Below are 22,513 nucleotides of genomic sequence, written 5' to 3' on the forward strand. Positions count from 1 at the left end.
GAGCAAACCTTGTGATGGACCAAGGGCCAAAAGTACATGGCATTGTACAAATAATGAAGGGAGGTATTAATCTGTGTTTTATTAATGTATTTTGTAATATTAGATTTTTTTCTGCTGCTAAAACACTGTAAAACAAGAGTCGTTATTCTCAACTGTGTTAATTGTATGTATTGAATTACATACTAACCTAGTATTATATGTGTATGCATGAAATAAACATAAAATCATATACAATAAAATGTAGGATATTTACCCTTCAGCAATTTATTCTCTGAATAAAAAAGTACAATTATTTGAGACTGACCTCTGTCCACATAAGTATTCACCATTTTTAATCTTTTTTTTTTAACTCATATTCACAGGATAAAGAACAAATTGATTTGTATATTATCACAGAATTAATCAAAAGCTTGTATCTCTATCTTTGTAATTTTTCCATTATCTTATATAATATGAACATGCCTGCTGGTTTTTGTGATAGAGCGATAAAATAAAATATCCAAAATGACTTTTTTCTTTTCTAAAGATACAATCATTATACAATAATTCCCAACTGTGATGATGTGTATTATATGCCACTGGGTGGTCTATCAGGGATCATTCATCTTCTCAATGCCTTGAATTTGGTCTATGCATACACCCTTCATATCCATTTATTGCCACGAACAGATGCAAGCTTTTAATGTGTGGTGAAGTGGGTCGAAATGTTCTTTCTTCCTGCCTTCCTAACTCAATTAGATTTTAGGGCTATCAATCTCCTTCTGCAGTGGTGTAAGACATAAACAGTTGACAGGGAGAAAGAAGGAGAGATGTATTGGAAGTGGTTGGGTCTTCTATTGAGGGAGGCAATAAATTCCTTCTCACTCCCTGAGCACTTACCACTCTCACATTATGTGAACGGAAGAGGGGGTTCCAGGATTAAAATTCTTTGACACTATGGTCTTGTTGGAGGTGTGAAATTGTTTTAAAACCATGGCTGTCCATTCTGAAATGGGGCATCCTGCTGCTACAAAATTAACAGACTGCTGCAATCATTATGTTGAGATTGCAGACTTTTTAAAATCTGTTTTACATGTCATAAACTCATAGAATAAGTCAAAGATGACTCTTATAACCACTAAGACTTTCCAGACGACTCATGTCCCTTTTAAAAATGCAGCAAAAATTTTGTGATAGACATCAGCATTTTACTTTTTTACATCAGACTTTACACCAATTTACATCAGACTTTTATGAAGATAATCAGAAAATAAATAAAATCTTACATGATTACCAGCTATAATCTAATTATATTTTCATATATAATATGAAAAAAAGTTATGTACTCAGGCTTTTGGTGTGTGCTATAAATATTCACTCTAAAATGGCCAAAGTCCAAAGTCTTTGATATTGTCTAACTGTGAAACTAAAAATCAACCTGGATATTTGATCATGCTGAGTCATGTTGATTAGGATACTGTGTTCTTGATCAATGCACCAGATATAGATAGTTTGAAACCATTTTAATGTACCTGAGTGATTCATGTTTGGTAAGGTATTTCTATCTATGTAACCATATATTTATGAAAGATAAACAATACTGCAAAATATCTGTGAATATTGTGAAATGACAAAAGCCTGAGATTGCAATGATTATAATATTTGTACTTGTATTCTCATACTAAAATAAAGAAAAACCAAAGATTTGCAAAAAAAAAAAAAAAAAAAAAGATTTTTTTTACTTACACACATTTACACAGGTATGGATTTAAAATTAAATCTTTTGAAATTAGTTTATGAAAGTCATAAACAGTAAATGGTAACATGTTTAAATAATGATCTGGACAAAGCTGATGATTCCATCATTATTTATGCCTATGATCATATTTTTAAGTTTGACATCAAATCCCCAAACAGAAACCTAAATTCTAAAAATAATCTAAATTAAACAAATAAATGAAATAATAATAATAATAAATTAATTATCATTTAAAAAGATTATTATGAGTGCAGATTATATTAATTAAAGAAAAATAAAATCATATATTTGAGGGGTTTCATTTGTATTGTTCAAAAATTGATGGTTTGTCTTAATGTTTTTTATTAACTATTATTTGTGTATAATACCAATTTTTATCATATTAAATTAGATCTTATTATGGACAGCAGATGCTATAGTTAGTTGACGAATAAGTGATATGAATTTGCCTGTTTTTTTTCTCTCTCTCTCTCTCTCTCTCTCTCTCTCTCTCTCTCTCTCTCTCCCCCCTCCCTCTTTCTCTGTTTGGCTCTCTCGTCCACAAGCCCCGCCCCTTTCTCGCACTCTGCTTTTCTCATCAATGAAGCTGCATTTGAATAATATGGAAGTACTTGGCCCAGAGCCAATCAGCTGTCAGAGGGCCGTGATAAATCGCAAGGCGTTATTGATAATAATAATTACTTTGACATGCGCATTTCTACTTGAAGGGCTAATTTCCCGACCTGGCGAGTTTGGGAAGGAGAGGGTAAAATAGCGTTACTATTTGCCCCCCACAGATGGTTGCTTGGTTGGAATCCCTGCCATGTCGCGACGCAAGCAGTCCAAGCCTCAGCACATCAACTCGGAGGAGCCCAACTCGGAAGAAAATGGTGAGGAAATATTGCAAAATGTTCGCATGTTGAACGGAATCACACTCTTGTGACTTCCCCTGGACTTTTGGAAACGCTGTTTGCTCGTTTCAGTGCCTCACTTTGGCGTATTCCTGGCGGTTTGAGACTAAGAATTTAATTCTGCTTTTGAGTGTTTGTGTCTTTGGAGTCTTGTTTTACCCGCTGTTGTTATATTAATACCTACATTTCTATACTTGTGTGTAAATATGTTAAAAACTGCGTAAACCCGAGCCTCTTGGAGTTTTAACATTAACTTGTTTAGTGGTACTTGCAACAAATCATTACATTAAACAAAGCTCGAGTTGAGTTTTTTTTTCTTCAGTTTCTTAAAAGAACGTTTTAAACGCTCGCTGTGTGGTTTTCATTACGCACCAGTGCCTCGGTCTGTTTCTGGCTCCTTTTGAATGAGCGAATGCTGGCTCCAGCTTGTATTTATCGCAGTGATGCTCCGATATTGGAGTTTGTGTCAAATGAGAAGTACATCGACCATTATGAGGTTTTCAGTTGAGATCATGAGAATTCTTTATGAGAAGTTCAATTGTCCAAAATGAGCGTTTAAGGTTTGAGAAATAAATCAGCCAGGTGAGATTGTATTGACTTTATTATTAATGTATATTTTTACCTAAGACGAAGTCGTCCGAAACGTGGTCTTGGAACAAACTGACCACAAAAGCAATACCCCCCAAAAAAATGCACGACTTACTTTGGGCTTCAGACGGAGATGTGGGGGATGGAAATGTAGCCTTGTCGTGGAGGTGGGGGGTCGATTGCTCTTTCACGTAAACTGTGGTAACTACAGCTATTAGCAGCCTTTTATAACTTTTGACTTTATAAAGGTTATGCACCTTTGCATGATAATTTGACCAACACAGGACCATATTTAACTGCGTCTGCTTGTACGTATTGATCAGCAATAGGTTCACATTATTAAATCTAACATCTGAAAAACGTAAAAAATCACCTCGTGTCACGTTGGGGTCATTGTACTCTTAGTCGGTGCGCCATCTTGTGGCGGAATTGGTCTGGTGTCTAATTTAGGTTTCACCGTTTTTTGTGTCTACAATGTAAATGAAGGAATTGTTTATTTATCTCTTGTTTTGTAGTCAGGTTCTTCCAGGGTCTCCAGCTCTGGTCAGTTAAGCTTTTCAGACTTTGTGGCTTGTTGCAAGTATCGCAAGTTGGCGATAAGTAGCCTACGTTTATTTTACTATTGTAACTGTACAATATAAAATTTGTATATAATTTTTGCGAGGTATTTCCGTTTGAACAAAAGCTGTTAAATTGCTTGCCAAAAAAAATTCTTAGTAATTTTTAGTGTCTATAATAATGTTACACCTGAACGTTACGTTCACTCTCATTTCTACATGATTTAATATCAGTCTTTATAGACCCTGTATGGGGGAAAAAATATATATATATACACATTGCGTAGTGTGTTTTCTTTTCTTCTCGTGTATATAACGCAAGCTGCAAACCGTGGCGTGGTTTTAAGAACAATAGCATAACTACAGAGCCATGTGCAACTTTTCACCACCTCCCGGAGACCGGTGAGACGGTTAACGGTTTGATTGGAGGAATGTTAACAGGCGACCTGAAGAAAGTCACTCATATCAAACAAGTGTTTAACGACTTTGCTAAATTAAAAACTGAAGTTTTTACTCATGTCTAGCACGTTTTAAATGTCGTTTGATATGATTACGCAAATTAAAACCGTTTACTTATTTGTTGAAGGAACCTTTGGTTGAAGGTGAACAGTTTAAACAACCTGAGGGAGCATTCTCCATTAAACTTCATTATCTTCCATTTTATATTTCTTGGTATTCTGCATTATTCTGTATTATTCTCTATATATTCTGCACGTTAACTTGTATAGTTGTCTCTCTGTGTGTGTGTGTGTGTGTGTGTGTGTGTGTGTGTATATATATATATATATATATATATATATATATCTCTTCCAATGGTTGAGCAGCTTAATGATCTATTGTTGGTGTGTGGTAAACAACGCCCTCACCTGGTGATCCGTTGCAGAACATATTTTTGGATTTATAGTACAAACTTGCTATGTCTGAAAAAGTAGATGTTACAATATTACAATCATTTTTCATCATTAGCCTGTAAAATATGTAATTTATATTCCTATTTGTTTTTACTTATTGCAACCTATCCCACAGTTGTTGTTTGTTTTTTTTTTAAACCAAATGCATATTGCAGATTTATGTATCGTTCTTTAAAAACTGATACTTTTTTGGGTTTTTGTGGTCTTTTGTAATTTAATTAACTAATTTATTCATCTTTATTTATTTGCTGGCTGTAGGGGTTCTACAAGATGCCGCAACGGAGCAGGATGGAATTGAGGTCAAGAGGTGTCGAATGGACGGCACAAGAGTGTGTGAAAAATGCTGTGCAGAGTTTTTTAATGAGGCAGAATTTCATGAACATGAGAAAAATTGCACAAAAAGTCAAGAGGTTGTCATTATGAAGGAAGATGATGGGGCTGATATACCTCCCGATTTGTCTCGGCACTCCCCTGGAGACTTCCCAAGTGATCATAATGATGGTCAAGCTAGCATAAATTCACAGCCAAAACACTGCATTGAGTCAGTTGATGCTGAGGAGGATGAGCCAAATTTGAACACAGATGGTGACACACAAGTTCAAGAGGATCCATCCAGCAGTCCTGATATGAGCTACTTGGCCACTTCTAAATTGCAAGGTTCTAATGTAATGCTCAAGACCATGCCTGCCACAACAGTAGCTGTAACACAACATTCATCTAATTCTTCTCATCAGAAGTCCTCACCAGCATCATCAATGCAGGATGCCCTCGGTGCCATACCAATGATCCTTGAACAGCTGGTCAACCTTCAGCAACAGCAACTGCAACAGATCCAGCTGACTGAACAGATTAGAATCCAAGTGGCTATGATGGCACCCCAGAGCCTCCATTCTGCAGTTGGAGCTGCTGTAGATCCACTCAAGGCCCTTGGTGCGCATCTTTCCCAGCAGCTTTCTGCTGCTGCTGCCCTAATAGGAAAACGAACAGGTTCCCAAAGTTTGTCTATGGAAGCTCTCAAGCAAGGTAAACTACCTCAGTCAACTGGTGTTCCCACGTCTCTTGCTGGAAATGCTAGCTCAATACCTTTGAAGACGGATATGGTAAAGGGGCTCCCAGACCTAGCCAGCCGACTTCCAGCTTTACTTCCTCAGTCACCAGCAATTATGGCATTCCATAGTCCCTTCAGTGTCCTTGCAGCAGGCACTGACCCTTCCAAGAAGGGGAAAAGCAAGATTCCTCTCTTAGCAGAGATAAAGAATGGACCTGGTGAGCAGATGTTTAAGCACAAATGCAAGTTCTGTGGGAAGACTTTTGGGAATGACAGTGCCCTCCAGATTCACTTGCGCTCACACACTGGTGAAAGGCCTTTTAAATGTAACATTTGTGGAAACCGTTTCACAACCAAAGGAAACCTAAAAGTGCACTTCCAGAGGCATAAAGACAAGTATCCACATATTAAGATGAATCCACATCCTGTACCAGAGCACCTGGACAACATTCCAACAAACAATGGTATTCCTTATGGTATGTCTGTGCCCATTGAGGAATCGAATATTGTAGACAGCAAACCAGTACTTGGCCTTTCATCTACTGGTATCCACCCCTCAGCGCTACAAGGATTCAAGTCATTTGATACGCCAGTGACTGGTGACTTCTACAGCCAGAGACCCTCATCATCTGGTAGTGATGGTACGTCCATTTCCTCAGGCATGTTAAATCATGAGGTAGGCCTGGATCAGAGAAAAGAACCCTCAAATGCTTTAGCTAGCCTACATCACATGAATGGCAATGGTATCTCTGGGGAAAATGCATCAGGCACTGCCAAACTTCAGCAGATGGTGGATGGTCTGGAGAAGAGGACCAATGACCCCAATGAATGCATGATTTGTCACAGAGTCCTGAGCTGCCAAAGTTCTTTGAAGATGCATTATCGTACACACACTGGTGAGCGGCCCTACAAATGCAAGGTATGTGGAAGGGCTTTCTCTACCAAGGGCAATCTTAAGGCCCACTATGGTGTCCATAGGACCAACACCCCACTTAAAATGCAACACTCCTGCCCAATTTGCCAGAAAAAATTTACCAATGCTGTTGTGCTGCAGCAGCACATTCGAATGCACATGGGTGGCCAGATTCCCAACACTCCATTACCTGAGAGCCAGTGTGATAGCCCAGAAGCAATGGATTCAAGTTTAATAGAGGACAAGAACATGGATGCCAGTAGGCTTGAGGAGAGCATGGAGGAACCTGATTTAGATTTGGACAATCCAGAGAAGGAGAACACGGAGTCGAGTCCTGTCCCTGTTCCAAAAGTGGATCAGCCCATTAATGGCTCACCTATGTTCTCAGGCATCACTTCTCTAGAGAACCATATGAAATCACTCACATCAGCATTGAGCTTGCAGCGTCAGAGTAGTACTGCGTCTGAAAGCGATTGCCCCAAAGAGACTTCACTGACAGGTGGAGACCTGGAATACAAGAATGGACACAGCCCTGCAGTGTCTGATTCTCTCTCCTTTCACTCCTCATCTCCAGTAGATGGACAGTTGGAGAATGGACAGTTGAAATCTCCAGAATCTGCCAACACAGACAATGGGCCTGGGGTCATACCCAGAGCAGACTCTGGAGTAGCTCAAGATTTTGGTGACACAAATGGAGTGCTGGATTTGACTTCTAATTTTACTACAAAAGCCATCAAAGAAGAGCCTGGTCTGTCCTTCCCAAATGGTGAATATGGTAAGTCAACATTCAACTATTTCTCTATATAATCTAGTAAGATTCTGTAACTTTTTTGCTAAATTACTTGCTATTTACACTTTACAGCTGCAGGTCACATGCCATTCATGAGGGTACCCCCAAGTCTGGTTAAACTGGAAATGCAGATTCCTCCTGAGTATCCAACTGGTGTCCACAACCAGTATAGTTCCCAGCTGTCCCAGGGGACTGGTACACCTCCCCCCAGCTCTAGTGGTCCTCGTCGCTCTGCCAAACAACATCTGTGTAACGTATGTGGCAAGAACTTCTCCTCTGCCAGTGCACTGCAGATCCATGAACGTACTCACACAGGAGAGAAGCCCTTTGCTTGCACCATATGTGGAAGAGCTTTTACGACAAAAGGAAATCTCAAGGTAACTTTTTTTTTTTTTTTTCTCTTCCCTTTCCCCTCCTCCCCAGGCTGACATGCAAACCTCAAATACAAAGGGCACATGTACAGCTGATGTCTTATAACACCAAAGTTGCCATTGAATGGTCTCTAACAATTTGATGCCTATATTTTTCAGGTACATGTTGGAACACACATGTGGAATAATTCAACAAGGCGTGGTCAGCGTCTGTCCTTGGATAATCCCATGACATTGATGACCATGGGTCCTGAATCAAAGATGATCCCAGATGTGTTGCAGCCCCCAAAAGACTTGATCCCAACACCAATTAACTTTGATCCATCTGTATGGAATCAATATGCTGCTGCTTTCACAAATGGGCTGACTATGAAAACAAATGAGATTTCAGTCATCCAAAACGGAGGCATCCCGCTCCCTGGAAGTCTTCCTGGAGGCCATTTGGTTGGCTCCACTGGAGGAATGAAGATGGACACCTCCCATTCAGGCATTCCAGCTACAGTTGCTGAAATTGAAAAGAGTGGTTCAGAAAGTGTAGTAAAATCACAATTTCCACATTTTATGGAGGAGGGCAAAGTGAGTTAAGACTTTCCACAATGATTTGGTTAACAATGCACCTCTGCCAAATTCTGTGGGTACAATCAAATCCAGTCTTTTTGCATTACATTTCTGTTAGTTGGTTTTTGTAAAGCCTTATCAAATGTCATTTTTTTTTTTTTTATCATTTTTTTTAATAAACTTCATCTAAATCTTAGTGATACTTTAGCTAAGCCTGATGTAACTACTGTAGTATTTGCTGTTGTTTTTCTAATATATGCGGGTATTTGTCAGTAATGTTTCTAGAAGTTGAATGTAAGTTTTACTTGAAACTGCTTTATTCCAGGACTGTCTTACTAGTGAGAACTGTGATGCAATCTGCTAAACCCACCTCTCACAAGGTACTTGGTTGTGGGTCTCGCCTTTATTTTTAAAAATTGACTGTTTGTAGTCTCTGCCACATGGCTCGTCCCATGCTCCTGTTGGTTTGCTTTTGGTGATATTATGCTCAGTTATAACATCCAAGGCGCTTTGTTTTTTTTTTTTTTTTTTTTTTTTAAATATATATATAAATTTTTCCCTTTTCCCTGAGCTACTCTTGTGCAGTGAGGCATAGTTGTAGAACAGCTTGCTGAAGTTCTTGTTTCCGGACTTACCTGTTTAGTGACTAGCAAATGTATTGTTGATATTTGGAAACTAGAATGTTAAATTATTGTTAATTCCTAAATGCAATTCCTATCTGCTTTACCAAAACTGTAACATGTTAAGTGCCTGTTTAAGTGGTGCAATTTTTTTTTTTTTTTTTTTTTTTTAAATAAAGGAAAAAGCACCACATGATTGTAATGAAGGTTTTTTTTTTATATATATATATTTTTTTGGTACTATATCTAGCCTTAGACTATTATTTGGGAAAAGCATAAACATTTAATCTCCCCAATCTCTGCCGTAAGTTTTTCAGCTGATGTTTGATCCTTTTTTTTGTTAGTAACTTTTTCTGTAAGAATCAGCAGTCTGCATTTGAAGCCTTTTTGTGAGGTATCCCAGGGGCCTGCACAGTGCTGAAACACTCATCACTGCACTTTATTTTTCAGCTTTCTAAAGTTAGAGTTTCACTGGACCATTTACTGACACAGGGAGCTGTGTCTTGCTTTTCTACCAAAGGAAATGAACAGTAAAACAATACTGTCCATAATTGCTTCTCCCCATCAATTGGCATCTTTCATGATTAAGATTTTCTGTACTTTTCAAAAATGTTTAAACCACTTCTGTACACCCACCCCCTCTTGCCATATTGAATCAATATTGAAACGCTAGAGGACATCTTGTGGATTTCTAAAACACATTGGCTTGGATCACACTTCTACCTCAGATGCCTTGTCTTTCTACTGATCTGAATGTTTATTCCCCCCCCCCCTCTCTCTCTCTCCCCCTGCCAAGTGATCTGACTAAAATCTGAATCATTCCATAAACTGTTTTTTTATTTTTTATCATTATTATTTTTTTTTTCTCACCCCTCCCCTTTTGTGGTATATGGTGGTAGTATTATGAATGTATTGCTGGACACTTTGCACAAAACTTTCTCAGAATAAACAGACTCTTGTACGTTCTTATTATGAATTTGCCATGCTGTGCCTGTACAAATTTATTTGTTTTTTCCTCCTAATATACATAAAGTCCAAATTCTAGGTATGTTTTAGGCCTTTTTATAGTGTAGACGTTTTTGTAAATGTCTGCGCCTCATTATTTTAAAAGAATAAAAGACAGGACTTTTAAGCATTTGTTATTTTTATTGTTGAATGAACATGCACTATTTAAAAAATAAAAAAAAATATTAAATCTTGTTGTAGTAAGCTGGTGGTCTTGGGAGTACAAGTCTACCACTGCACATTTTTCAGCATCTCCTGCTTTCAAAATAAAGGCACTGGATTGCAGACCACTGAGTTTATTGTACACCATTGAAACCTCATTCATTCATTCATGATCTGTGACCGCTTATCTAGTTCAGGGTTGCAGTAGGTCCAGAGCCTACCTGGAATCATTGGCTGCAATAACACGCGCACACACACATTCACTCACATTTTTGAGTTGCCAATCCACCTACCAACGTGATTTTTTTTTGACTGTGGGAGGAAACCAGAGGACACGGAGGAAACCCACGCAGACATGGGGAGAACACTCCAAACTCAGTCACCCAGAGCAGAAATCAAACCCACAACCTCCTGGTTCCTGGAGCTGTGACTGTGACACTACCTGCTGCGCCACTGTGATGCCCTACCTCAGGGATTGATAGTGGAAATTTTATAGAAGTGCATCCCATTGCAATTTCCTATCTATATACAATGGTGTTGAAAAGGCTGTGTACAAAAGCAAGGTTTTGAACAGATTTAATCTTAATATACTGGCAAAAGAGGACCAAAGATCGAGAGAAAAAAATTATTTACACACAGAAGGTGCAACATTTTAAAGTTTTCACATTTTCAATTATTGGGATTTTACTGTTCCTGAATACAGTTCACTAATAAGCATCTATATATATATATATATATATATATATATATATATATATATATATATATATATATATATATATCATCACATTTTATAGGTGTCCCTGTATATATATTTTATTTAAACTTGACATCTAGAAAACAGCAGCTGTCTAATAGCTATTTTGCTTCCCACTGGTGCCTAAAGTTTCTAGTTTTTAAGATCTACTTGTCTCTTATCAGTAGAGCAATACGATATATTTTATGTTGATAAACTGTATGCCTCTGTGATAGAGATACATCATTTTCTTGTCATCTACCACTTTGTCAGGGGGTGTGAGGGGTCCTACTTACAGTCAAACATGTCCAAACACATGAAGTTACATCTCTTTATGGTCAGACAATTGGACTGTGTATGGTTCTAATGAACGTTATGGGAAAATTTTTGACTCAACACTGAACCCAGAAGCAAATATTGAAGATTTGTAAAGTGGCAAAAATTGAAATGAAAAATATCACTAGCCTTTATATTGTTTGAGGACAATTGACAAAATCATGATGGCCTTTATCACAACTATTTTGAATACATTTTAGCTTTTTCTTTGGTGTCTTGGTTTGGAGCATACCATTGCAAAACAATGTCTCATCAAATTGCTAAAGTGAGCAGTCCCTATAAAAAAGACAGTTAAAGCAAATAAATAGCTTGACTCCAAATGACCATTCCCACTGTTTTTGATTCTTCCCTCTGGACAAAGCTTTATAGTCTCAAAATGCAGAAGAAAGAGGTTTAAATATTTATTACAGCAGCAATTATTCAGGTAAACCTACAGAAACACTGCAGAGAGAATGTAACTTTGAGTACTTTATTATTAACAACTTTGTTAGTTGTCTATAAAATGTGGGTCAAAATGGATGCTGACTACAGCAAAATTACCTATGGATAAAATGGAAGTAACCTGAGCCATCTTGATCTTATGATGGGAATTATCAGTCCCTAAAGACCCCCTGCAGTGTAATGTTCTCAAGATTTAAACATTATTTAGATGTTTTTGTGGTGTTTTTCACATTAGACTTGTACTTGTTGACAAAGTACAAAAACACAGTGCCTGAGCTTTTTCTGTGTGAAAGTGAAAAAAAAAGAAAATAAAGGGGGGGTTGGGGCTCAGAGTGGAGACAGTATTTAAGTTTGACTCTGCCCGTATGTCAGAATACGATATATACGGTGTATCAGAGAAATGTTTTAAAGCAGGGCGATATGATGGTTGTTGGTAAATTGCCCAGCCCTACGTGACAGCTCTGTTTTCAGCCTCCGCCCAGCCCTTGTGCACCTCTGCTGGGCGACTTCACAAGTGTCTGCCCCTCAGAATAAATATAATGGCAGGGATGGTGGACAACATACCTCTGCAACCGGTTCGCCACAAAAAACGACACGACAACAAACACAGAAATGGGTAAGAGAGCAGCGACGTGGACCGTGTTTGTTGGTGAAGACACCAGCCCGGGGCCGGGGAGCCTGGATGTTCCTGCTTAGGGCTCGCTAGCTTGACGGCTAACCGTCACCGAGGATCGCGCTTCTCTGACAGTGTGTTAACCCGGTTACTTCATAATAGATTTCGTTAGAAAAAGATGACTGTTTATATTGTGTCTTTACCGAGTAAAATATGACGAGGCTGCTTTTATTTGAGAGAAATAAGGGGATAATATCCTCCGTAGCCCGGTGTACTGCGTGTAATTGTTTATCTGTGGAGTCCAGGACCAGCCAGTGCGTGAAGAGCCGATGACTCCGGAACGCCTTGTTTCGGTTGTTATCAGATGAATATTCAGTGTTTAGTGACAATGTTTCTTTAAAACGCGGCTAGCGAGGAAGCGAGCAAAAAGAAATGCGATAGGTTTTTCTTATAACTCAACAGCTTCAGGCCAAGCTGGGCTTTAATTTCTGTATTTCCAGGTTTCCAGGTTTATCGGCAGCGCTACATTCCTCTGACCGACGTTACCGTCAGGCCCAGGTTTGGAGGCATTGACGACGCTGTAGCCGCTCAGAGGAGAGCATAACTCCAACACCTCTCATTTCACCTGCTCTCTGCATCATATCACTTTATGTTTCTATTTAAAACAACATCTAACTGAATATAAGCATTTCCCTTCTCACTTCAAACGCAAATATATTGGCAGGGTAAGCTTGGTGCCTGTTTCTATTAAAGGCCATTTCCACCCATCTTTCAAAATTTCCTCAAATATGAGCAGTCATCGACGAGGGTACCTGCTGTGTCCCATATATATCGACTTTAGAAACACAGAGACAAAACAACAACAACAAAACGATCAAATACATTTAAAACAAAAAATAAGCAGACAAACAATGGCATTTGTGCTCTGAAAATGCTCTAAAAAATAAAGATTTCAAGCACAGGGTTTTCTTAAGACGTTTTAACAACTTTGGGTGGGAATTTCATGATGCAAGTGTGCAGCTGTGGCGAGTTGAGACAGGTCGAGTTCATGAATACATCCATGTTTACTGAAAGAAGGTGTATAGGGTTTGCCAATATCGAGCCACCTTTAAGGCATTTGGGGAGTGGGGGGGGTATTTTCTTGGAAATAACTTAGAATTTTTATGGAATTAATTGCCAGGATGTATGAAGAACACAGACCCATAAACATGTGGCCTTAAACATTAATAAAACATTTCCACATTATTTAGTTATACAAAATGCTACTTTGAGGTATAATCTACTTTATATTAGTCGATTATGCATCAAAGTGTGTATATATATATATATATATCAGTGGCGGATGCTGGTCTTTAAAGGAGGGGAAGCTCAATTTCGGCCTACATCATAAAATGTGTCGGTTTATTTATACGTAAATTCTACCCTCCGTTCCTTTTCAAGAAAATGATCTGTGACCCTGTCGTACCAACAAGGCGTCTTTTCCAGGGACTTGACTAGTGTCCTCTCAATGGCCAGCAGAGCTAGGCTGCTTAAACGGCCTTGGCCCATGAAAAGTGTGTCCGCCTGTGCGCCCACGGAGCTCTACACCAAAGTATCGCTGATTCGCTCATTTCGCTGTCAATCAAAAAGGGATTGGGCCTCAGACAGATCATCCAATCATCATGCAGAAGCTGAGCGTCCGGGCCAACCCACTGCCCCATAGACCCCCAGAGACGCTGAGCGTCCGATGGGCGGGACAAAGCCCAGCATTTATCCAATGACTCGTGTCGTTTCGCTGCACTTCGCTGCTTCGCTACTGAACTCTGCTCAGCGTCCACGCCGTTTAAAGCACTGAAGCTCCGGGAATGACTGAGAGGAAAGCCGATTCTGAACAAAGGTTGAGCGCGTTGTAGTGCATATTTATTCAGTGACATGTACACACAACAGTATATATTTGATCACTTATTTTTTTGACATTTTAGGGGAAGCTGAGCTTCCCTTGCAGTCTTAGAGCAATCGCCGCTGATATATATATATATACTATTTACATATATGTCAATGTAAATAGTTCACAAATTTCTTGCTTTAAAAAGCCCCTTTTGTTGAGTCAGTTAATTATAAGCCTAGTTGATGAAAAATGTACACTCCCCACTAGTCATTGTAACCCAAACACATTCACACTTTTTTGTGATATCTATATATATATATATATATTTTTTTTTTTTTTTGACTGATGAGATTACATTGAAAGTTCAAACATGCTACCTAAATTATAGATTAAAAAGAAATGATTAATAAAAATGTAAGTAATTTGATTTCTCCTTTTTTTTTGGCTTTTAGGTTTTTAAAAAGATGTGTCTCAATGTCTTATTAGCAATCTTGTCTGTCTCCTTTACTAGACAAGCAGGACTCTTGTTTTATTGGATCAAGATTAACAAAATGGACTTCAGCCCCAAACCCTCTTGTTTGCATGCCGAATCCTTCTGGACAATGAGGGCATAATCTTTTCTCACAAAATATAACATGCTCACATATAGCCATATTTTAACAGACAAAAAATGTTGCTTTGATGCAATCTGTAAAAAGCACAGAAATGTCCTTTTTTTTTAACAGATTTGTATTAACAGTAGGGAACAGGTCTGCTATGTTTTCATTTGTCTAAGAAAAGAGGACTTTGTATATTTGAATAAATGCATAACAACATTACCTAAGGAAAGGAAAGGAACTTTATAACCTGCAGGCATCTTTTATCAAATTCATGTCCCTTTAATTTTACCCAGCGACCCTCTATTTCCTTGAACAGTTCCTTTACTGAGCCAACAAACCACTTATGTAAATGTTTTGCTGATGGTATTTAGCCTTGTAGTAGCTAAGACAAGGTTGGGTGATTGCCACCCAAATGCTTTGTGTGCTGAACTACTATCCAATCAAATATAAGTTGACACAGAACATTATACCTGGTCTCTTTGTCATGTTGATAAGGTTTGTTTGAGAAAGGAGGTGGTTTCTAGATGGAATGGGCTCAGTGTTCAACACTGACATTACATGGCTCAAGAACCTTAATTTAGTATCAGCAGTGTGAGGAATTTACAGTGTTTGTTTAAGAAGGAACACGCCAGTATGTTTAGTCTACTTAATGAAGTGCTATGATGAGGAAAAAGTACTACTGTTATTTGGAAATGCTAATTATTATGATTGCTCATTGTTTCTTCAGGTAAGAAATGTCTATAATCTGGTTCCTTTTAGGTGCTGCCCGTGGTCGAGCTGCTGCGGGATGGGGGATTTTCGTCCTCGGACTGTATGGTTAGGCCACCCCGAAAAGAGGGAGCAGAGATATCCCCGCAATGTCATAAACAACCAAAAATACAATTTCTTTACCTTCCTACCTGGGGTAAGGCACTCTAGATGTTAACCTTACATGGCAGTTAACAGCCTTTGTTTTAAGTTTTTAGGTCATGGACATTTGAGGACCATTTCTATGTTCTTTTTCTTCCATATTTCCCTAAATCTGGCTAATCTTCAGAGTAATTTCCTTAAGCAAGGAAGCCCCTCCTAAACTATCATTTACCAGTTTTGTTTAAAAGAAAACATTTGCATTGCAAATAATGATTACCTGTTGTACTTTTGTCACTTGGGATGTTTTAGTGAATCACACTATTGACTAAACCAAGTACAGAATGCCTGTAGAATATAGTATGATGATATATCATAGAATAGTTTTATTAGATTTCTAATATATATGTTTGGCCTGTTACTTTTGGCTTTTCCTGCTTAAGCCAATTTGAACTACTGTATGGTTCATTGCTGTATAATTTAAATAAAATTTCTCATACCATCATTCACTTGTTTAATACCAACTGCTGTCCTACCTTTATATATGTGACCAATACAGTGATTCACTGTGTTTGCAGGTGCTGTTTAACCAGTTTAAGTACTTCTTCAATCTGTATTTTCTGCTCCTGGCTTGCTCTCAGTTTGTGAGTGAACTCAGACTAGGAGCCCTGTACACTTACTGGGTTCCACTGGTGAGTCAAAGTTTGCTCCCATGTACTACTAGTTCTGAGCAGCTCTCTACTAGTTACTGATTTTGGCTTTTCCTTTATATGCACTGTTGTTGGCCTGGTCAGTTTAATGCTAATATAATTGCCTTTAACAAATTTATACATGTGCTTAGAATGGGAATATTTATGGTTGTGCATTGCTTGCAGTGCACAAAATATTGTTCCATTCACTCTTGTCTTCATGTTTGTACAGGGATTTGTTTTGATTATTACCATAGTGAGGGAAGCTGTTGAAGAAATACGATGTTTTCTACGGGACAAAGAGGTCAATTCACAGATCTATAGCAAGCTTTCCACAAGAGGTGAGCTATTGTTTTCACTAGAGGATAATGCAACCGGGTCAAGGCTAGTAACAAGTAGTTTAGCTTGTTATTTGTCTTGTAGAACATTTTTGTGACATGCATGTGATGCATATGAATAATAAGCTGGTATTTAAGAGTGTCTGTGTTATTTTTATGTTTGGAGAACTTATAGGTATTTACAAAAAAGTGCCTCCACCTGTGCTATTTTGGTTCACCTACCTCGCCTCCAGAGGTCACATATTTTGAATTTTGATCAGTGCACTAACTAGGCTTTTTATTATAGCCATTTTTTCTTGGTGATATATTATCCCAGACATAATTGTGATAAACCATTGTCATTTTATTACACTGATATCATAACATAATTATGCAAATACATACCTTTAAAATACATTGAACTTTTAGCAAAATGTAAGTATATTCAGACATTTCCATTCAAATTTTAAAAATGAAAAATCTACTAAATAATTAAAACAGTACTATTTGTTTATTTATTTATTATTGTTCATAAACAAAATCCTTAGAAAACCAGAGAACAGAACCAAGCAATTGGCTAAATACTGGTGACTGGTGACTCAGTTTTATGCAGACAAACACACTAGTATATACGACAAGTAAAGTTGTCAGCAAAAATTATAATTGTGCAGAGGGCATTCTTTCAAGCAGGTTCTCTCAAGCACAGAGAACCATACTGCTGATGCCATTGCTAAAATAGCTTTTGTGTGTTTTTTTTTATTAATAAATCATGTTCTTCATATTTTACAATGAATTTGTCCTATTAATGCCTGACCCACACTACAGGATCTTAAAAATCCTCACCAATTTTTCTGTGCTAGATCTTTGTTAGTCCTTAAAGTGCCCCTACTACATGGTGTTTCTTGTGAACTGCTATATCGCAAGAGCAGGCAGGAATTTCTTGCACACATGTCTGTGTCTGAAACTAAAAGCAGCGGATGCCTTGTTCTCTTGTTGCCCCATGAGGCAGCATTTTGAAAGGAAGGTAATGTAACTAGGCAGCAGTATTTCAACACATGGTTAGAGCACCTGTATTCTAATGCTTCCTTGCCAGAATAATTATAACTTTGAAATATTGGAGCAAAAACAGGCAACATTTTAAACAAGCATTAAATACAGACAAGATTTTGGGCTTCCTCCCTCTGAACACTGCCTCAGTAGACAACAATCTGGTTGTTTCAGACACAGCTAATATGTTACCAACACAGCGGATGAAATAACCCAGCTCGGCTCTCATTGGTTGACCCTCTGGTGTTTCACATCTGAGAGTCAATATCCACCCCAAACTACAGGATTCAAAAGTCATAAATATTCAACATGTTTCATATTTACACACAATTAGGGCAGCCCTGACTGCACTAAGAGAAGATTTGAGCAGTAAATAATAATCAGAATAATCTGTGAAAACAATTGTTTATAGTCACCGTAAAGTCCTGTTGTGGGTGTCATGAGGAGCAAATCTGCTTAAAAATTGTCCCAATTATTTATTAACATTTCTAAATCAGCTACGAAATAGTCTAAGATAAATATAATTGCCATATTGGATTTGTATATATGTTTTCAGTTATGTCAACAAAGAGCCCATGTCAGGCTCTGTTAACCATGTTAAGTTTGATGCAGGGATATGCAAGTGTATCAGAGAGAAGGATGTAATGTATTACTTTCAACAGTGAAAATCTCAGAGCCTGCTGTGGTTTCTGTCACATTCTTTTCTTTGATCTGGCAGGCTCTCTTCCTCATAAATTTAAGGCAGTGTAACCCTGCGATAACTGTATTAGATGGCTTATAAATCCAGTCAGTTTCATTTTGCTGTAGCAGTCTACATGGGAGTCCAGTAATTGCCTTTCCAGGAATGGAACACTTCATAATTTGTCATGTTTAAAGTGATCTTCACCATATTTTTATTGAGTCACACCATTGAGGTGATGTATTGTTGTACTGTTGCAAGTCCATCTTGGGGAAAAAGCAGCAAAACAGCCTGTACTGGATGAATAGAATTTGTGATGTCATGAAAATCTGTGCATTTACCTCAGAATAGGTGTGATCTAGGTGAATCAACTTGGTCTTTTTTTTTTTTTTTTTTAAATAGTCCACAATACAGGAAAGCTGATAAAAAGAGAGCAGAGTGACATGTTTCATTTATGTCTTAATAGAGATGTACATCAAAAACTTTTTAAATTCTAGCAATCATTCAGAAATGACTATTTCGTTGCATAAATTCACACTAACGACAAGAAAATACAGAATATATTGTTTTTAGACTATGACATTGCATTCTGTGCTGTGTTAAAATCCTTAAAATAAGAGAAATATTTAATATAATACCCATTTTCCTATTAAATTTTTACATATTTGTGGGTGCATTTAGATTTACATAATATTGTTTGAACACACATTAAATCTTTTGCTTATGATATTTTGGTTTACATTACATTTTACTTTGAATTTTAGCTTTGCGCTTACCATCAACTCTAAAATTATTGAGAGAGTTCTTATATTTGCTATCTAGTTACCAGCCCAAATATTCTTACTGAACACAGAATCTTGTTAAATCTATGTGGGCTATATAAGTGTTACCCACAGAAGTGTTATCCTCAATTAGGACCATCTATTTTATTTTGAAACTTAGACTTTGGGAAGGTACTTGTAAATAGATGTATGTTGTGTGCCCAAACCTGGAGCTTTAGTGTAAATACTTCTCTACATGTCCTCTGTCTTTTGACATTAATATTAAAAATCCAACAGAAGGTGTTCTGTGTTCTGATCTTGAGTCTTTATCTCCTTTGACCTTTTTGATAACTAGATTGCACACAGAGATGTGCATGTTAATGCTTTGCATATGCATTGGTATGAGGTCCCTTCACAGGTTATAGGTCACTGACCTTTTCCAAACAATTTTAGTGGTTCAATCTCAGTGGAATGAGAGAGCATTCTGCCATCTCCCAGATCCCAGCACTCTTGTAAAGAGTTCTCATAGGAGCATATTGTTAAAGCGCAAATGGAGAACCCAGGCACTCAAGGCCTGGTTTATCTCAGTTGAAACCTTTTAAAATGGGATTGAATCTCTAAACCCACAATTAAAGCTTCTCACTGAAATAAGTTGAAATAAGACATCACATGAGTTGCAAAATGTATTTACACATATAAACATTGGCTCAAGGAAGATATGGTTATAGTTACATCTCACCCATTTGAGGAAAAAAACATAGCAACTTCTTTTTAAGTACTTACTGTTCAAGACATGTTAATGGTATGTTGTAAGTGGGGTTTTTACTTCTACCAAATCGTTTCAATGTTACAGTATTTATTTTCTTACAACAGTGGCAAATATTTAATTTGCAAATTAAGATTAATTTAAGACAGTTTATCAATAGTTAAAATATGTTTATCTATGCAAACATGTCAGTGCTCAATTTTGTAAATCCATGTTCCATTTTAGTAAATCATCCTTATTTGATTTCCCTTAGGAACTGTGAAGGTGAAAAGCAGTGGCATCCAGGTTGGAGATCTTATCATTGTTGAAAAGGTTAGTGTGTTAATCATCTCTGTCTTGTGACTTATGGAATCTCATCCTAATGAATGCTTTAGCTGTTTACCTGCTTTTGGAGATTGGTAATTTGATTCCAAAGCTAAACAGTAAGCACATACAGGCTTTGTATGTAGAATCCGTATATTAAATGTTTTGAAAACATGTTTTATTATTTAGTTTCTTAGATAAATGCTTTATAATTTTCAAGATATATTTCCTCTTACCAAATCTTAACATGGTATCTGTCAGTCAGTGTATACTATTTATTGCTTTCAATTCCACATAATTGCCCCTAATTACTTAAACTGAGATGTCTGTCATTGTAATGGACCAAACCATATGGCCCAGGGTCAGTTATTAGTAGTCCTGTGTAATTCCTCTCTGGTATTCAGAGCTGCCTTTTGTTCAACAGTTGGCTTTATGCATTGCAGTGTGCATTTTATTTTAAGAAGATTCTTGGGGATCTCTCTGCAAATACAGAACCCATGAAATTTGAGAGCAGTCCTAGTCTACATTTGCCTTCCTGGTCCAGCTTCCCCCCAGTAGCTTCAGTTCTACTAAAAGTGTGTTCTCGCACATGGAGTGCTTAAAAAGTTTGAACCAAGGTGCAAACTGCAAGGTTCCTTGATCCTAATCCTCAAATTTAACCTTATGCTTTTAAGACGATTATGTCCTCTGCGGTAAAATAGAAGGAAATTGATTCCTGGCATACCTGCAACTTTGGCTTTGTTGGGCTGATCTGTTTCTACTTTTGAAGTAAATCCAATTGTGTAATTATTCAGAACAACAACATGGGGTCCGTACAGTAATAAACTTGATTAAAACCATAACTTAATCAGTTAAAAATAGTGTCCAAGGTACTCTGGTCACGTCCAGTGTTTTTATGGCATCTATAGACCTATACCATGGCAAATTCATCTAATATGGTTAGGAGGGTAAAATCGGGGTCACAGGAAGCAACATTGAGTGAGCAACACAAAAATGGGGGACAGTCTAGTGATTTGCTGCAGGGCATGCTCTACCGACAAGACAAATAGTGAATATGATTAAAGACAAATAGATTTCCCTTACCAACTCTTCAGAGGAGGCAAACATTTAAAGCAGTGTGTTTTCACAGATCTATGTCTTCATTTTTTGGGTGTTTGGTTCTCTCATTTAGTAAATTGTGTGGGAAATTCATAGCAGTTTTGCTATTTTTGAAGTGCAGTATAATGTTATTAGAAGGACCTGATATGAAACAGGGCACTCAGAGGACTGCAGCTGCATATGAGCCTAAGGTCATCATTCTCAGTGCCAAGAGTAGGCTAGAGGGGTTTAAGGCCCCTAAGCATTGCACCGTGGAATAGAGAACATGCACTTTCTGAAGGGAAAGATCTTCATCCAGGATCTTTCCGATGATTTGCAGTGGGATATGTGATTGATAACTAATCACCCAACATCAATAACTGATCTCACTAATATTTGTCTAAGTTTACACAGCAGGTAAATTTGGCCCAAACCTGATTTTTTTTGTTTTACTGTTCACACTATCTAAACTTAGCACAAAAAGTAAGCATATTTATGTTTGGTAGTTTTTTTCTTTGTTGTAACGATAATTCTGGCATTATATCTTATATAAGCCTGTTAATTTCCTTTTTAAATGGTGCCATATTTTTAAGGAACATGCATTTGTGGGATGAGAAGTAGAGCAGTAGTAAATGGGTTGCGCCCATGAAAAATTTGCTAAATCCTCTGCCAATGCCATACAGCTTTATTCAACTCCTTTGGTGGACTGGATGAATGAAGTTTGAAGAAACAAGACATATTGGCAATTTAAAGGTTTATTAATTTAACAAACAGGAGCCTCAGTAGGGTGTGGAAGGACCATAAACAGACCCAACAGCCTGGCACCTCCTCCTCATTCTGGTAACCAGCCTTGTCACCCACTGCTGTGGGATGGCATCCCATTCTTCAACCAGCATTTGTCGCAAGTCAGCCAACGTGGTTGTATTGGTCACTCTGGCACAAACAGCATGCCCAAGCTGATCCCACAAGTGTTCAATGGGGTTGAGGATTGATAGCAGACCATTCCATCCTCTCCACTCCCCAATTCTGGAGGTATTCTCTGATAAACCCCGTTCTGTGGGGTCGAGCATTATCATTTTGGAGGATAGAGTTTGGTCCCAGACTGTGGAGAAATGGGATTGCCACTGGTTGCAAAATATCTCTCTGCATTGCCTCCAATGATGACACGCCTCGTTTTTCCAGTGAGGGAGATGCCGCCCCACACCATCACACTGCCTCCACCAAAAGATGCTATTCTGTTGATGCAGCATATCGCATCTTCTCCATACATTGACCATACGTTCCA

At 37.9% G+C, this 22,513-nt stretch overlaps 2 protein-coding genes across 3 annotated transcripts in view; both read left to right on the forward strand.

Moving 5' to 3' along the window:
- Positions 1 to 2,453: 2,453 nt before the first annotated feature.
- sall4 (spalt-like transcription factor 4) lies at positions 2,454 to 10,097 on the forward strand. The gene is made up of 4 exons (XM_066670116.1): positions 2,454 to 2,607; positions 4,943 to 7,420; positions 7,508 to 7,812; positions 7,966 to 10,097. Exons 1-4 carry the CDS (start codon positions 2,541 to 2,543, stop codon positions 8,389 to 8,391), a joined length of 3,276 nt encoding a protein of 1,091 aa, XP_066526213.1. The 5' UTR covers positions 2,454 to 2,540; the 3' UTR covers positions 8,392 to 10,097.
- Positions 10,098 to 12,096: 1,999 nt separating this feature from the next.
- LOC136696545 (probable phospholipid-transporting ATPase IIA) overlaps positions 12,097 to 22,513 on the forward strand; it is a 60,270-nt gene continuing 49,853 nt past the window's right edge. For both annotated transcript variants that reach the window (XR_010802625.1, XM_066671038.1), the window contains exons 1-5: positions 12,097 to 12,280; positions 15,503 to 15,647; positions 16,168 to 16,281; positions 16,511 to 16,619; positions 20,102 to 20,160. Coding sequence is in view for 1 of the 2 variants with exons in the window: in XM_066671038.1 (XP_066527135.1) it covers positions 12,204 to 12,280; positions 15,503 to 15,647; positions 16,168 to 16,281; positions 16,511 to 16,619; positions 20,102 to 20,160 (504 nt within the window). In the remaining variant the exon portion in view is untranslated. The remainder of the gene's footprint in view (positions 12,281 to 15,502; positions 15,648 to 16,167; positions 16,282 to 16,510; positions 16,620 to 20,101; positions 20,161 to 22,513) is intronic.

The sequence above is a fragment of the Hoplias malabaricus genome, chromosome 5 (genome assembly GCF_029633855.1).
Source record: "Hoplias malabaricus isolate fHopMal1 chromosome 5, fHopMal1.hap1, whole genome shotgun sequence".
Lineage (NCBI taxonomy): Eukaryota > Metazoa > Chordata > Actinopteri > Characiformes > Erythrinidae > Hoplias > Hoplias malabaricus.

Excerpts from the sequence above, each read along its gene's own strand:
- sall4 (XM_066670116.1), top strand. The coding sequence starts at position 2,541 with ATGTCGCGACGCAAGCAGTCCAAGCCTCAGCACATCAACTCGGAGGAG. Across the intron at positions 7,421-7,507 it reads CTTCCCAAATGGTGAATATG|CTGCAGGTCACATGCCATTC; the intron begins GTAAGTCAACAT and ends TACACTTTACAG. Across the intron at positions 7,813-7,965 it reads CGACAAAAGGAAATCTCAAG|GTACATGTTGGAACACACAT; the intron begins GTAACTTTTTTT and ends TATATTTTTCAG.